This window comes from Pipistrellus hanaki (assembly GCF_964339955.1).
Source record: "Pipistrellus hanaki genome assembly, chromosome: 16".
Classification (NCBI taxonomy): Eukaryota; Metazoa; Chordata; class Mammalia; order Chiroptera; family Vespertilionidae; genus Pipistrellus; species Pipistrellus hanaki.
The window spans coordinates 12,606,804-12,623,820 of record NC_140518.1 but is presented as its reverse complement, the minus strand read 5'-3'; the positions used below and the strand labels follow the sequence as shown (position 1 = coordinate 12,623,820).

Genomic DNA, 17,017 nt, shown 5'->3' with positions numbered 1-17,017 from the left:
AAAAGCGGCGCAGAGGGCTGGGAGGCAGCAGTTGGAAGTTGGCAGGTGGAAAGGCAGGTTGGGAGGGGCAGCCGGGGAGGAGGCGGAAGAGGAGCTGTCGGGAGGGGGAGGAGGGAGGGAGGGAGGAAGAGAGGAGGAGAGTTGAGCTGAGCAGAGCAGAGCATTGAGCCAGAGGGGAGATGAGTTTGCCTGTCCTCGGATGAGGCTCCGGCCCGGCCTGAGGAACTGGGAGCTGGGCTTGGAGCGACACCCGTGGAAGTGGGAGGAGGTGGCTCTGGGACCTTAACCCCTTGTGAGCGCTGCGGCAGGGGATTTAACCCTTTGTGGGTCCGGCCCCTCAGAGGCAGCGTCATCGGGTAGTTTTAACCCCTTCGGGGCTGGGTTTAACCCATTGGACTTCACCTCACCTAGCCCACCAGTTCCTCCACTGTGGGGGCGCTCTGCGGGGAGGCTTGAGGCCGACCCCTCCGTATATCACGTACTGCTCCTGCTGCTGCACCCCCTGGACCTGCTGAGCCGATCGCGCGGTGGCGCTTAACCCTTTCCTGGCTCGAGCGCCCCCAAGTTGCCATTGGAGTTTGCTGACAGGACTGGTCAAAGGCATCACTGCAGGAATCACCGGAGCGGACTCTGTGGGACATATTTTTTCTTCAAGAAAAGAAAAACCTCATTTTTCTTCAAGGACTTGCAGCCAAAATTCTTCAAACTTTGAGGACTCTCGTTGCCATGGCCGAGCCACTCGTGTCGGAATACCAGCACCAGCCTCACACCAGCAACGGTGCGGGCGCTGATGCCGTCCCAGAGGAGCGGAGCCCCGACCGCCCCCCGGGCGCAGAGCAGCCGGCGCCCGAGGACGACAGCAGGCGGCAGCCGAGAGCGGCCCCGCCGGGCGGCCGTCCTGGGCCGGAGGGGGACGGGGGCCTGGAACCCCAGCCGGCTCCTCTGCAGACCCAGGTCTGCCCAGAGCCCAGCTGCCTGGAAGCGGACGACAAGGGCCAGAATGGGGAGGACGTGTCCGCTGAGGGGGCCGTCCCGCCGCCCGCGGGAGGGGAGCAGCGGCCCGAGGCCGAGCCGCCCACCCAGCCGCGCCCGGACTCCGAAGCCAACAAGTTGGGGGCTCGTGCCGCCGGGGGCGAGGAGCCGTGGAAGCAGCAGCAGCAGCAGCAGAGGCAGCTGGGCAAGAAAAAGCACCGGCGACGCCCTTCCAAGAAGAAGCGGATTTGGAAGCCGTACTACAAGCTGACTTGGGAGGAGAAGAGAAAGTTCGACGAGAAACAGAGCCTTCGAGCTTCGAGGGTTCGAGCCGAGATGTTCGCCAAGGGCCAGCCGGTGGCGCCCTACAACACCACGCAGTTCCTCATGGACGATCACGACCAGGAGGAGCCGGACCTCAAAACCGGCTTCTACCCCAAGCGGGCGGCGGCCAAGTCGGACACCAGCGACGAGGAGTTTATGGAGGAGGCGGGCGAGGAGGACGGCGGCAGCGACGGCATGGGCGGCGACGGCAGCGAGTTCCTGCAGCGGGACTTCTCGGAGACTTACGAGCGGTACCACGCGGAGAGCCTGCAGAACATGAGCAAGCAGGAGCTCATCCGGGAGTACCTGGAGCTGGAGAAGTGCCTCTCGCGCATGGAGGACGAGAACAACCGGCTGCGGCTGGAGAGTAAGCGGCTGGGGGGCGGCGACGACGCGCGCGTCCGGGAGCTGGAGCTGGAGCTGGCGCGGCTGCGCGCCGAGAACCTGCAGCTGCTGGCGGAGAGCGAGCTGCGCCGGCAGCAGGAGCGGGCGCCGCTGGCCGCGTTCGGGGACTAGGGGCGACTGTGGAGGGGAGGGACAAAGGGGACTTTTTACGGCGATGGGATGTGACATTACGTACAAGTGTATATAAGACAGTGGACCTTTTTATGACATAATCAGAAGAGAAAATCCCCCCGGCTTTGGTTGGTTTGGTAAACTTAGCTATGCTGTAGCTTGCGTGCTTTTTCCTGTTCTTTAATTATGTGAAACTGAGGGATGCGTTACTTTTCTTTAGTTTTTTTTTTTGTTTTTGTTTTATGTGTAATCTGACCAAGTTACAATGCATTTTCTGTTAAGAATCCTCTTAAACTGATCTATAAGGTGGCCAAATCTGAGAACCATTAAATCCATTCTAGTTATAATAAATTTAATATTTGTAAATGTAATAATAGTTTAAGTGTGGTTTCTAGAACTAATTTGAAATAGTACTTATTATGCGATTGCATTTTGGGGGGCGGGGTAAAGAAATTTGTTTGGAAAAATAGCTCTTAATGGGAGAATTTTCAATTTGCTGGTTTTCCTCTTGAGTCATAGTGTGCTACAATATATAGTTCAGGCAAAATATAAAGATTTAAATAGCTTCTAACTTAAGTGTGCTTGCTTCCTAGTACCTTGGTGTTCTGTCCCGATGTTGGAGAAATAAAGCAGTATTGGGTGTTTGGGGAGTAGAGAAAGTGGCTACAATTGGAAGATTAAAATTTAATCCTGCTCATTAGCCATTCAAAAGTCTATTAACAAAAATATAAATCTAACTTGGCAGTGAGGCAACTGACAGCATCCTTTCATCCCTACAAGTAGGTCTTTCGTAATCTCCATCCCACCCGACTCCTCTCCCTTCCCCTTTGAGGCTGGGAGTTCCTAAATACCTGGAAGAGGCCCTTAGTACACCTATTGCTTAATGCAAGCAATGGCAGGATAACCTATGGGGCAGCTCTTTATGTTAAGATGTTTAGAGATGGGGGTATTGGATTTACAAAGGAAAGAGCTGTTTGGAGCATTCCAGGGACTTACCCAACTTGTCCAATACTTAGGTGCTCCCTATACCAAAAAAGAATAGGAGCTCCCCACCTTTCTGAGGGTAGAACTGAAATTTTAAATGCCTGTCTCCCCCTTCCCTAGTCCTCCCCCTCCCCCCACTGCAAATCAAATATAAAGCTTCTGGTTAAAGAGCTACATGAACTCCTTGGGGGCTGAGCGGGAACCCTGCACATATTTCCTGTACAGCCGCTATTCTCAGCTCCTAAACTGCGCAGATAGCGATTCTTGAAAGACCCTGGGAATTTCTGCCCGCAAATCAAAATAGTAAGAAATTGGGACTGTTCCCTCTGCCCATCACCTTCAGCTGCCCTGTGTTTCCTCGGGGTAATTGCACTCCTCAAATCTCTGGCACAGGGGTTCTTTAACTTGGGGCCCTAGAAACCATAGGGAGCCTTGGGGTCCACAAACCCAAATAAAATTACATGTAGACTGGTGTTATATGTACATATTTCCCAGGGAAAGGGTTCAAGAGAATGAGATTGCCAGATTTGTTGAAGGTTTAAAAACTGCAGGGAAAGGGGGAAAAGCTTCCTCTACCCACTACGAAGATCCTTTTGCAGATAAATTGTGGGGGTGAGGGAACTTCAGAGTGAAATGCATGGTGTATAAGAAGCATACACAAATCAGTGAGTCAAAGGAAATTATGCTGGTCAAGACTGACTCAAGGCCCTCAAAGCTGGACTGAGCTGGCCTCTGGCCCTATTCTGTAATTGGCCCATGGGAGACAATGTATAATCAGTTTTTCCTTTGGCCTAAAATTTACATTAAATCTCTAAGTTGAAGTAGTTTTCTTCGTGTTGTTAATATTTCTTCTGCTATGACATCATGCAGCAGTCCCAGAAACCCCGCTGCTTGATGGGAGGGCAGCAACACTGCCCTCTGGCTTTTCAGTGCAGAGCAGGAGCCTCGTTTTGATTGCACAAGGATGCAATGCAGCAGTGATAACCTCTAATTTCAGAACCTCTTCTTTAGATAGATGTGAACTTATCAGTCCCATTTTTAAAAATACATTTAGGCCGAGACCAGTTTGGCTCAATGGATAGAGCGTCGGCTTGGGGACTGAAGGGTCCCGGGTTCGATTCCGGTCAAGGGCATGTACCTTGGTTGCAGGCATATCCCCAGTGGGGGGTGTGCAAGAGGCAGCCAATCGATGACTCTTTCTCATCGATGTTTCTAACTCTCTCTCTCCCATCCTCTCTATACAAAATCAATAAAATATATATATAAAAATATTTAGTTTTAAGTAACTCATAAATTGCTATCTTGAGCTATACAACTTTCTGAATTCTGCTTTCAAAGGCACTGGTATTTTACTATATTTATTGCATTTATATTCTTAGAATGATGTTTTGTGTGAAATATGAGTTTCTATCAACACTTTCTACTTTGAAACACTTGACTAGCCTATTGCTCTCAGGGCAGAAGACTGAATTACCTATATTACTGGGGCGTTGTGATGACAAATGATCCTCAAATCCACTCTACCCTTTCACTGAAGTATGTCCGGCCAAACATTTCAACTGAGCCGCACAAAAGACTATGCTTACACATTAGCAATTTCAGTTTCTAACTCTGGGACCTGAAGATCTAGCCAGGGCAAAGCACCGCCTAAACTTGGAGACAGCTGGCTGGGTAGCTTCATCTCCTGAGTGAGGAAAACTTCGTGGGCCAGCCTAGAACATACAAGAGGCTCTCAGGAGACAAGTACCTTCAGATTTCAGTTTGAGGAGAAAAAGCCAGGGAGTTCGATAGGTTTATTTATGAAAAATAGACTATGTAACTCTAAGGAGAGGAAAATGGTAAAAATTAGACCAGACAGGAAGTTAAGGAACCCTGGTTCCAGTCATACCTTTGACATAAATGTACTACCAATGCAATCCTAGACACATCTCTCAAACTCTGAGCCTCATTCTTCATCAGCAAAAGAGGGCTATGGCCGAGACCGGTTTGGCTCAATGGATAGAGCGTCGGCCTGTGGACTGAAGGGTCCTGGGTTCGATTCCGGTCAGGGGCATGTACCTTGGTTGCGGGCACATCCCCAGTGGGAGGTGTGCAGGAGGCAGCTGGTCGATGATTCTCTCTCATCGATGTTTCTAGCTCTCTATCCCTCTCTCTTCCTCTCTGTAAAAATTCAATAAAAATATATTTAATAAAAAAAAGAGGGCTATGGCTGCTTTACAGAACTGATAAAAGGATTAAATTAGTATGAAAATGTTTTACATATACATTTAGCAAGTGCACATCTTATTTTATTTTTTCTCATCCAAAAATTTTTAAAAGAATATATTTTATTGATTTTTTTACGGAGAGGAAGGGAGAGAGTGTTAGAAACATCAATGAGAGAGAAACATCGATCAGCTGCCTCCTGCAACACGCCCCACTGGGGATGTGCCTACCACCAAGGTACATGCCCTTGACCAGAATCGAACCTGGGACCTTTCTTTTTAGAAAAAAAAAATTTTTTTTTATTCATTTTTTTTACAGAGAGGAAGAGAGGGGGATAGAGTTAGAAACATCTATGAGAGAGAATCATCAACCAGTTGCCTCCTGCACACCCCCTACTGGGGATGTGCCCGCAACCAAGGTACATGCCCTTGACCAGAATCAAACCTGGGACCTTTCAGTCCTCAGGCTGAAGCTCTACCCACTGAGTCAAACCGGTTTCAGCCAAACCTGGGACCTTTCAGTCCGCAGGGCGACACTCTATCCACTGAGCCAAACCGGTTCCGGCAGGATTTTTTTTTGACTTTAGAGAGAGAGGGAGAGGGAGGAACACATGGATCAGTTGCCTTCCGTACGTGCCCAATTAGGGATCAAACCCACAACCTGATTGGTATTTTTTTTTCTTTTCACTTCATCCAGGACTTATAAATAGACAATTTTTGTATAAATATAAAAATCCTTTGGGGAAATGTAAATAAACATAATTTATCCTAATGACTTCAAAAATTAGAGAAACCAAAGAGTGAATCCAAGAAATTAAAAAAAAAAAAATCCATAACCCAATAGTTTACCTTAAAAAAACCAAGAACTGGCTATATTTAGCCAAACATTAGGTAATACACCAAAGGTGTCCCCCTGGCCACTTACACCCAGAATTGCTGGCAATGAATATTCACAACAGTGTGATGGAAAAGTTGGCTAGAGTAAGGATGGTATTTGTACCTAAGTAGATACACTTTCGTATGTTTATTATTATTTTTTCACATTTGACAAGATCATTGGAATAAAATTCCACTTTACTATTCTTTACCACATGAAGTGTAAATCATTGATGCTAGAATGAAAATGATTTTAAGAGAAAATGTCAAATTTAGGTCCTGAACACAGTGGAGTCTGCTGACCAAAGTGTAATAGTCACACTTTGCCAATGGGACCAAATCTATGGTCTAGAAGGGAAAGATTCAATCTTTGGCCACGTTTTGCCAGTTATCTTTGAATACTGGAAAGCTTACAACCTCTTTCCATCTCTTGTTGAAAAAACAAAGGCTGGGTTTAGACAAATCAATGCTATAGCTTTTACAAATCTATCCGAAGAAATTTTTTTTTCTTTCTTAGAGTTGGTTCAGTTATCAAAATCCTTTCAAATGGTTGAGATGCTACAGAAAACTGTTGGTAAGTCTTTTGAAATAGTGTGATCTTTTAATACAGCAGCACCAAGAACAGTTACATTGGCTTACACATTCCCCCCCCCCCCCCAAGAACAAACATTCAGAACGGAATTACAAATACTCCTCTGAGGTCATATTCTATTTGACACATTCACTGGTTTTGTGTGAAGTGTTAAAAAGGCCTGGCTCTGCAGTGAGCAATATTTCCTGAAGGGAAATATCCCTGAGGGAAATATCCCTGAAGCTTAGAGTGCTCCATGCAAAAGAATTGGAGAAAATGATAGCATCCCTGCTCTTATAAACTACTCAGCAGAACTTGTCCTAACCTCCACAGAGTCATAAAAAGAGGTTAATTTGACATTCTGAACCTGCTCTAAACATGTAATTCTGCATATCTGGATAACTCCAGTGCAACTTTCAGGCAAAGGCAGAAGACCAAACTGGAGGATGGAAGTGAAGGTGTAAGAGGTTAGTGCTACCTTCCTTTCTAGTTATTACTAAAAATGTACGTAACAGAACAGCAAACATTTGAACAGCTTAGGAAGTTAGAAAAGAGAATGGGGAGAGCGCAACACAAAGAAGAGCCCAGCCAGCGCGGCTCGGTAGTTGAGCATTGGCCGATAAACCAGGAGGAAATGGTTGATTCCCAGTCAGGGCACTTGCATGGGTGGCAGGCTTGATCCCCAGAGTAGGGCATGCAGGAGGCAACTGATCATCAGTGATGCTCTTTTATCATTGATGTTTCTTTCTTTCCCCTCCTCTCTGAAATCAATAAAAATATATCTAAACAATAAACACAAAGAATGATAATTAACTGTAGAAATCAAATAGTTCAGAAGCAAGTATCTTCATCCTGAAGAGGACTGCTGCAAAGAACCAATGAGCCCTAGCTGGTTTGGCTCAGTGGATAGAGCACTGGCCTACAGACTGAAGGGTCCCAGGTTGGATTCCAGGCAAGGGCACATGCCCAGGTTGTGGTCTTGATCCCCAGTGGGGGGCGTCCAAAAAGGCAGTCAATCAATGATTCTCTCAACATTGATGTTTCTCAATAAAAATATATATATTTTTTAAATCAATGAATCCTGCTCACACATAGCCACTTAGTCCCCAAAAGTTGGACATGAGGCAAATGTACAACATCCAGGTCTTTGTGGCAACAACTGCTTGGTACCCTGAGAGACTGACCCCCGTTCAGCCCATTAGGAGGGGCCCTTTGTTCTGCCCGTGGGCGCGTTTCAGGAAGGCAGACCTCCCCACTACTCCACATAACCTTCAAAGCAGAAGTGCTAATGTTCCCAAATAAGGAAGTTATGGCAAGTAAATGTTTAGACAGATGGCTATGGAGAACAGTTACGTCTCAAATATTTATCAGGTAGCATTAGTACCATTTTCAAATTAGGAATCAGGCACGCCCAATGAATTCAATAAAAAATAAAATTTTTAAAAAGGAAACTGAGGCATATACAAAATAGTCTATCTACAATAGTAGAATTTGTTATAAGCTCCAAAATCAACTCATCTGAAAGGAGAGAGCTGAGAAGGAAGTCGAAGGTTGATTGGACATGAGATGAATAGACTCAGCAACAAAGCAGTTTGGCCTAATCTTTAGGATTTGGCCTCTGGCCAAACCAACCAAGTCAGTGGTAGCACACAGAAATAGAACTTGGAGTTCCTAATTTCCAGTCCTGTTTTCTTCAGTAGATAACCAAACTAGTTTTATTTCCAACGTTTCTTATCAGGGAATGGAAAAGCTTACAGGTCAACCTTAAAGAGGACAAGCTTTCATTTTTATAAATGAGTAACAAAGTTCTGGGTATTCTCCCCTTAGAAACATCCAAAGGTTTAACTGGGTTACTTCAAAATGGAGGGTGAATCACTCCTCCATTAAATTCTTGACTGAAGAACCAAAAAGGTAATCTTCAGAACCCCTTTCAGCTTCTATGACTATTTAACTTATTGACTACTGTATTTAACTCCTACTAAGTTAGTGTCAGCTTTTCCTAACTAGAGTCCATCTTGATCTGAATTACAATGTAAAATGAACAAGCTATAAGCCAAAAGTCAACCTACAGTATGAATCGAGTAAATGGAAGCTTCATTTAGGACTAAGTGGTTCAAATTTTCGATAAAGAACTGAAATCAATGTGATCCCATCTCTCAATCCAGTTCCAAGACTTTCTCAGAGAATAGCTTGGGGGTAGAGGTCAATGTTAAGGCTGTGGAACTGTCACTCTCACAACTTTTTTAAACATTTACTTTATATAAAGAGGAGGAGCAGGAATTCACTTTCTTGGTATGAAGGCCAAAGACTTAGAAATGGTTTGACCATCTCTAACTGGCAATGAGAGTCATCGAAAGATAACTTCAAAGAGGAAGTCACTGCCCGGTCACTCCCCTCCTTCAGAATCTACCTAGGCATAATTTTAACGGACATTTTATTTATGTATGTATGCATTTATTTATTTTACTTTATTTGGGAAATGGGGGGCCAGGCGGGAGCCCATCTCTAGTGGGAGGACTACCCTTAACGGACATTTTAGCAAAAGAATTATTAAAATACCCCTGAGCTATAAACCCCCCTGCGTTTAGGTTTCCAGCAGTAGGAAACAACAGTTTAATCCGCAATTCCAAAAAAAAAAAATTTCACATTAAACTTCAACCTTTCAGAAGCTACCACAGCTGTAAGGTAAGCCTGAGTTGGTGCTTGTTTTTCAGAGTAGGTGTCCCCTATCTCCAAAACTCCATCTATGTGAAGTAGCTCCCAACTGCCAATCCTGTGTTAGTAACGCCTAGGATCCATAGAAGAGACTTTTTCAACTACTTGGAGTTTCAAAATTGAGGTTCCCCAGTAACAAGGCGCCAGCGGACAAAACGCTCCCCCGTGTAGTTGGGAGGAGAAAAGTCCTTTAAAACTGGAAAGAACTTGTAGTCTTATAAAGATTACATTGGAATCCGTGCGTTTCTTTTTCCCCTAGGAGGGCAGATATGTCTCCAAAAGTTTTGGTGTAAGTTATGGCTCAGATTTCAAAATGCAAACAGATGTTGCTGAAGCATCCGATGGGGGCTACTCCCCTTTTATTTCCATTAAGTCCTGGCGACTCTGAGTTTATTTTGTGTCCCAAGTCTGTCAAGGGCAAAAAAAACCATACCCCTTGGATGCAAACATTCACGAAAAGTGTAAAAAACAAAAAACAAAACACTTTTGGGAGTTTCCCAAAGTGGCTTGGCGGCGTACGAGGTCAGGTCATTCGGAGAATGGGCGCTGGATAGGACAAGAGCGTCCAGAGATCTCCGCCTTTGGGCTCCTGAGGTTCCCACCGGCTCCCACCTAGCGGTCCCGGGGGCGGGGGCTGGGCTGTCACGGCGGGAAGGAGCCCGGCCGCGGCGGCCTCGGCGTCCGGGGAGGGGAGCAGCGGGCGCACCGGCCGCTCGGACCTCGGAGCCACGGGCTTAGCGAGCGGACGGCCGGGCCGGAGCTCCGGACGCGCGGCCGGGGCTTCCACCCGCACCCTCCCCGGCGGTGCCAGTCTTTGGAATCTGGCGTCTCGGCCACTTCGCCCGTCGGAGTGGTGGGGGGCGGGGGCGGGGGCGGGGTGGCCGCCATACCGGGCCGAATGGGGCTGGGGAAAGAACTTGGCGGAGCTCGGCCGCAGGACCGGCGCCCTCGTGGAAGGACAGCAGAAGAGATCCGTTCCACCCGATCGCTCCCCAGCCTGGGGGTCTCGGGAAACACGCGGTAATTTACCCCCAAGAACCCCGCCCCTCTGGGAGAGGAGGAGAGGCTGCGAGGCTGCCGGGGCGGTTTGAGGACCAGGCCCGGCTGGGAAGACTCCAACCTTCACCTCCCCGGCCCCGATCCCGCTTCCCGCCGTCTCCCGGCGTCGCCACGTCAGGCGGCCCACTGGGCCCGGTCTCGCCCCACGCCCGCACCGCCCCCCAGGGGGTGCTCTCACTGTGCAGCGAGTCCCTCCGCTGCCTCCTCCCAGCCCAAAATGGCGGCGGCGGCCACCGAGCCTTCTCGTCGCCTTCCTCTAGGAGCGGGGATCCCTCCGCGCCCACAGCCCCGCCCCTCTCAGCCGGGCCTACTTTCCGCCTCGTAAAGATGAACGCCATCAATGAACTCTTTAATTGAGCTCGGAAGGCGCACTCGGTTGTGCCTCTCACGGCTGCATTGACACAGTGACAGGCGAGTTGACCAATGAGAGAAGGCAGAGGTGAGCGCGGGACGACTCCCGCGCAAGGGTAGATGGGATTTGGAGTTCTCGTGGTCGTTGTTGACGTGACAGGAGCTTGGGTCGCCTTCCAATGCTAGGGGAACTACAATCCCCAGCAGGCACCGCGCCGTAAGGGCTGTTCCCCCTCCCCCCCGCCCTTTCTCCCCGCCCCCCAACCTTAGAGCCTGAGCGGCTTGACCCGGGAGAGCTGCTGCAACTGCAGCAGGAGGCAGGGCTGAGGCGCTGGGAATTGCAGGCCGGCGGTTGCACAAAAAGACAACAAATGTAGTCGGTGTGCATAGCCCTTGCCCTTGACAACAAATAGGTCAGTTCCGCCTTTGCAAAACCTTCTTTCCCCGACCATTTACTCTCTTCTAAAGAATTCATCCTTATCACATTTGCGTTTCCTTCCCGGCTCCCTATAATGGGAGGCCCCTTTCCTCTGTTTCCCACCCTCATAGGAAGTAGAGAGGCAGGCCATGCCCTGTAGGTGAAAAGGCCTCAGTCCCAGACTCAGCTCAGGCCCCAGACGTGTTTCTTGAGGCATTGACTTCTGGAGCCCAGCCTGGGTAGGGGTGAGGGGGCTGCAGTTAAGATGGAGGCCTCTGGGAAGGACCCCCCCTCTGGTTGGGAGCCACGGACCCAATCCACTCCGAGCCTCTCCAGGTCGTCGCTGTGGGCAGAGTGGCCTCCCCAGGCAGTCTTCTTTCCCACGTTGGTTGTTGGGGGAACAAAGCTCAGTCCTGCCTTACTAGTTGCCAGCCTGGTCCTCGGTTGACTTCCAGGTGAGCAGCATAGGATGTAAGCCTGGCCCCGAGGCCTGAGAAACAGCACTGGGAAGGTGGCTTCTGTATCCCCGTTTGGCCCTTCGCTGGCTGCACGTGTGAAACAGGGTGGAGGCTGCCTTCCGGGCCTTCCTTTGAAAACGAGGTTGTGCAGGTCTGGTGCTACAAAATGGCTGCTGTTACCTTGGTGAAAAAAAAAAAAAAAAAAAAATCCAGGGCTGCCAGTCTCCCTCAGACTTCTCCTTCAGGACTCAGGTTTCTGTTGTTGTTTACAGCAGGTGTCACTAGTTAAAGGCGTCTGCTGCGAGATTTGGAGCAGAAGAAGGTGGCCCCTCTGAACCGACCAACTAATCCAGAGGGATCAGCAGCCATGGAGGAGGCCAAGGTAAGCCTGGCCCTCCCGATCCCCGGAACGCCCTCAGTGTGGATCGTGCCGCCGGGGATCCTGGTTTCTTGTCTCGGGTGTGTTGGCAGATTTGGGAAAATCGATATTTTTAAATGAGTTCCTACTGTGCGCTGAGGAATATGGCAGATGCTGAGTCGGTGCTCTCTCATGACATCCCGGAAGCCCTTCAGGATAGCACTTATAATTCCCATTTCACAGAAGCTAAGGTTCTTTTTTAAAAATATGTTTGGGTTTTTTTCTCTTAACCAGTTTGGCTTAGTGGATAGAGTGTTGGCCTGTGGACTGAAGGGTTTGATTCTGGTCAAGGGCACATGCCGGGTTTGTGGGCTCAATCCCCAATTGGGGGTGTGCAAGAGGCAGCCGATAAATGATTTTCTCTCATCATTGATGTTTCTATCTCTCTCTCCCTCTCCCTCCCTGTCTGAAATCAATTTAAAAAATACATATAAAAACTATAAATATTCTTTTTGATTTCAGAGAGGGAGAGAGAGATAGAAGCATCAGTGATGAGAGAGAATCATTGATCGGCTGCCTCATGCACACCCCACTCCGGGGATGGGGCCCGCAATCCGGGCACGTTCCCTGACCGGAATCAAACCGTGGCCTCCTGGCTCATAGGTCGACCGACGCTCACCTACTGAGCCGTGCCGGCTGGGCCACAGAAGTTAAGGTTCTAAGAACTGAAATGCCTTTTTTAGAATTATGCCATCAGCAAGCAGCTGATCCAGGGTTTAAACTTAGGGCCTTCGGACAACAGAACCCTGCCTTGTCCAGGCTGAGAACCAAGTCTAAAGCAGGGGAAAGAGCTTGAGCTATTGGTTCATAATTTGGGATGTGCTGGGGGATAAGATGCCACCCAGGAGAGACAGATTGTATAAAGCCCTTAGAATGTCATCTGATCCGGCAACAGGAGCCCAACCTCCCAGGCCGTTCTTTCTCTCTCTCTCTCTCTCTCACTGCCTTCACCTTGCACATTCTTCTCCCCTAGTCCACAACTCGTTGTAGCTGAGAAGAGAGCTCAGCTCCTCTGACTCACCCTCTCGAGCCACTTCCAGTGTTTCCTGGATTTAATTTGGACTTCGTGACATGCCAGGGCTGGAAGGTTCAGAGAGGGCAAATGACTCACCCAGGTCACACAGCTTACCTGCAGGAGTGGTGATGGTAGCAGAGGAACAGCCTTTAGGAGGGAGGCAGCATGGGGGGCTGAGGGGCAGGGCTGGTTTGGGTGAGGGGAAAGATCATAGGGAGCTTTGGCTGAGTGTGGGGGAGCAGACTGGGGGAGGTAGGTATTTTGTTTTATGCACACACAAAAAAGCCACCTGCCTCAAGAGTTCCCAGCGGACTGCCTCTATCAGGGTGGGACCGAGCTATCTCATTTGACCTAAAACACTGATGAAGACAGGACAGTCACTCTTTTTTTTAAAATATATTTTATTGATTTTTTACAGAGAGGAAGGGAGAGGGATAGAAAGCCAGAAACATCGATGAGAGAAACATCAACCAGCCGCCTCCTGCACACCCCCCACCAGGGATGTGCCGGCAACCAAGGTACATGCCTTTGACCAGAACTGAACCCAGGACCTTTCAGTCCGTAGGCCGACGCTCTATCCACTGAGCCAAACCGGTTTCTGCAGGGCAGTGACTCTTAATTGACCTCCCTGCAGGTGAATTAACACTACAGAACAATACATGCATGCACACACACACTCCAGCATACCTCGTTTTCCCTAATGTTCTCTTTAGGGTCTCCCAAATGCATGTAACACACCTTCAGCTCTTACAGGGCTACATTCACACCCCGATACATACCCCATGCTTTCATGGACCCATGCCCAGTGGTCTCTGAACTGTGTTGCACATTATAAAACAACATCCCCCGGGTCGTAGTTATCATTAGAGTTCCCCAAACCACAAACTTAGAGATACTCATGCCCCACTCCCCACTCAGTGCCCCCACCCTCACCATGGCAGAGATAACCAGATGCCCGGAACACACACTCTCGTGACAGAATCCTTTGCGCATCTCAGATAAGTTCTAGAATTCTCTCAGCTGCGGACTAGAGTTTGACCTTTCCTCTGCCTAGCTAGGATCTCTCTCCTGCCCCTCGTGTGGACGAACACCAGCTCCGGCCTGGAATAAATGCCCTCCGTCTTCTTCACCCTAGAATGACAGAAAAGAGAACCTTGTGTCCCCGTATCTTTTGGAGCCGCCTCATATGGGCTTCATGTCATGTAATATATATTTACTAAGTGCTTACGTGGGCCGTACCCAGGGACACAGAGGTGAACTGGACAGACAAGTCCCGTGCTTACAGGAGGAAGACAGATGGTAACGTGCTAAACGTGATGTGTGATGTTAACTGTCACGTGATAGGGCGTTAGCAGGAAGGGGAGATGAGAGGGCTGCTTTATTTTATTTATTTTATTTTATTTTATCTTTATCTTTTTTATTAAGAGAGGGCTGCTTTAGATAGGCTGGTCAGGAACGGCCTCTCTGAAGAGGTGACGTTGGAACAAAGCCCTAAATAAAGGATGAAAAGAGTCAGCTGTCCGCCACCGCCAGTTTTGCTCAGTGGCCAGAGCATCGGCCTGCAGACTGAAGGGGCCTGGGTTCGATTTTGGTCAAGGGCACATACCTCGATAGCAGGCTCCTCCCTGGCCCGGGCCCTCGTTGGGGCTTGTGCAGGAGGCAACCAATCGATGTGTCTCTCTCACATCAATACTTATGTCTTTCCCTCTCTCTTCCACTCTCTCTAAAAAATCAATGGGAAAATATCCTCCAGTGAGAATTTAAAAAAAAAAAAAAGTCAGCTATCCAAAAACCCGGAGGCAGGATCAGCGACATAATTTGTGCAGCTCAGTGCAAACGGCTCTTTATTAAAAAATCAGTAAGATGGCCCTGGCTAGTGTGGCTCAGTTGGTTGTAGGTTCAATTCCCGGTCGGAGCATGTACGTAGTTTGTGGGTTCAATCCTGGATTGGGGCAGGTACCGAAGGCAAAGAATTGATGTTCTCTCTCACATCAATGTTCCCCCCTCCCCCTTCCTCTCTCTAAGATCCATAAGCATACCCTTGTGTAAGGATTTATTTATTTTTTTATATTTTATTTATTTTTTTACAAAGAGGAAGGGAGAGGGATAGTTTTAGAAACATGGATGGGAGAGAAACATCGATTCAGCTGCCTCCTGCACACCTCCTTGGGGATGTGCCCGCAACCAAGGTACATGCCTTTGACCGGAATCGAACCTGGGACCCTTCAGTCCACAGGCAGATGCTTTATCCACTGAGCCAAACCGGTTTAGGGCTCCTTGTGTAAGGATTTAAAAAAATATTAAGTTCAAGACATGACAGCAGAGCATTAAGCAAAGCATGGGGCTTTTTTGATGGGAGGCGTTGAAATTGCAGAGTGAAATCCCTGCTCGTGCCTAGTTTGCTTAGGGCCCATGGGGGCAGACAGGAGGCAGGGAAGCCAAGAACAAATGGCTGCAGAAGGCTGAGAGCTACAGGTGGAGGTGGGGAGGGGGTGCCGAGGCAGCGAGGGATTCCAGGCACAGACTGGCTGTGACCCATCCTCCTCGTGTTCTCCCTTTAGGCCTCTGACTCTTCTAGGAGCCCGGAAACACCCCCTGAGCCCCAGGACCCCGCCGGTTCCCTGCCCCCGACACCCCGGATGGAGAGCTACTCCGAGGAGGAAGATCCTTCCGGGGCTGGCGGTGGCCTGGGCGGCAGCAGCAGGGGTCCCCGGACCCAGAACCGCAGGAGCCACTCCGCGGAGGCGGTGCTGGGCCGCAAGAAGCACCGCCGGCTGCCCTCCAAGCGCAAGCGGCACTGGCGGCCCTACCTGGAGCTGAGCTGGGACGAGAAGCAGCAGCGGGACGAGAGGCAGAGCCAGCGGGCCTCCCGGCTCCGGGAGGAGATGTTCGCCAAGGGCCAGGCCGTGGCGCCCTACAACACCACCCAGTTCCTGATGAACGACCGGAACCCCGAGGAGCCGGACCTGGACGTGCCCCGCGGGGCCGCCCACCCGGGCTCCGGCGAAGAGAGCGAGGCGGAGGGCAGGCGCCGGCCGGGCCAGGCTCCCGGCGAGTTCCAGCAGCGGGACTTCTCCGAGACCTACGAGCGCTTCCACACGGAGAGCCTGCAGGGCCGCAGCAAGCAGGAGCTGGTGCAGGACTACCTGGACCTGGAGCGGCGGCTGTCGCTGGCGGAGGAGGAGACCCGGCGGCTGCAGCGGCTGCAGGGCCGCACCAGCCGCCAGTCCTGCCGCCAGGTGGAGGAGCTGGCCGCCGAGGTGGAGAGGCTGCGGACAGAGAACGAGCGGCTTCGGCAGGAGAACGAGATGTGGAATCAAGAGGGCGGCCTTGGCGACGGGGAGCCAGGCACCTAGGGGCGCCCCCCGCCTGTTTAGCCCACGGAGACAGTTCCAGTTCACACACATGTAGGCCCGCCGGGTCTCAAGGTGGCAGGTGGTGGATGAAGATCACTCCCAGCACCCCCGTGCCCCCTGACGACAGCTTGACTTCCACCTTGTCGTTTCCACAATTTATTCTTGGATTGCATTTTTTGTTTGTTTGTTTTGTTTTGTTATTGTTGTTAATTTCGGAGAGGAAGGGAGATGGAGAGAGAGAGAGAAACATCAATGGTGAGAATCATTGATCCGCTGCCTCCTGCACGCCCCCTACTGGGGATCGAGCTCACAACCCGGGCACGTGCCCCTGACCGGAATCGAACTCGGGACCATTCAGACCGCAGGCCAATGCTCTATCCACTGAGCCAACCCGGCTAGGGTGATGGCATCTTATTTTTCACAGAGAAAATAAATGGTTTTGGTGAAATCAAATGCAGTGGCTGGGACTGGTTTCACTTGAGGCTCCGAGACTGAAGGCACATTCATCCCAGAAAGGCTTGGGACTTGGGGTCCTGGTGCGCCCGTGCCCCGAGCCTGGGAGGACAGCAGACCCCTGCACTGGGGTCCTATCGAGATCTCCAGGAGGCCTGAATGCTGCCCTGTGTGTTGGGGAGCAGTCAGACTGCTCTGAAGGTTTCATAGAGGGGGGTGTAGAGGTGGGGGGGGGGGGGGCTGGGTCAGGAGCCCCTGGGTCCAGCCAGAACTTAAGCTGCCGGATCGCTGGGAGCTTCCCCAGAGGAGAGAGGCTGGGATCTTGGA

At 50.1% G+C, this 17,017-nt stretch overlaps 2 protein-coding genes across 5 annotated transcripts; both read left to right on the top strand.

The window, feature by feature from the left end:
• Positions 1-123: 123 nt before the first annotated feature.
• HEXIM1 (HEXIM P-TEFb complex subunit 1) lies at positions 124-2,186 on the top strand. Its single transcript, XM_084863590.1, has one exon. The coding sequence runs from the start codon at positions 727-729 to the stop codon at positions 1,810-1,812; it is 1,086 nt and encodes a 361-aa protein (XP_084719716.1). The 5' UTR covers positions 124-726; the 3' UTR covers positions 1,813-2,186.
• Positions 2,187-5,346: 3,160 nt separating this feature from the next.
• HEXIM2 (HEXIM P-TEFb complex subunit 2) lies at positions 5,347-16,690 on the top strand. Of its 4 annotated transcripts, none has more exons than XM_084863628.1 (3): positions 5,347-10,182; positions 11,724-11,830; positions 15,443-16,690. In XM_084863628.1, exons 2-3 carry the CDS (start codon positions 11,816-11,818, stop codon positions 16,235-16,237), a joined length of 810 nt encoding a protein of 269 aa, XP_084719754.1. In that variant the 5' UTR covers positions 5,347-10,182; positions 11,724-11,815; the 3' UTR covers positions 16,238-16,690. The 4 variants fall into 4 exon arrangements, with proteins under 4 accessions (XP_084719754.1, XP_084719751.1, XP_084719753.1 ...); XM_084863625.1 differs by having other exon boundaries at positions 11,721-11,830; XM_084863627.1 differs by having other exon boundaries at positions 5,347-10,985.
• The last annotated feature ends 327 nt before the right edge of the window (positions 16,691-17,017 follow it).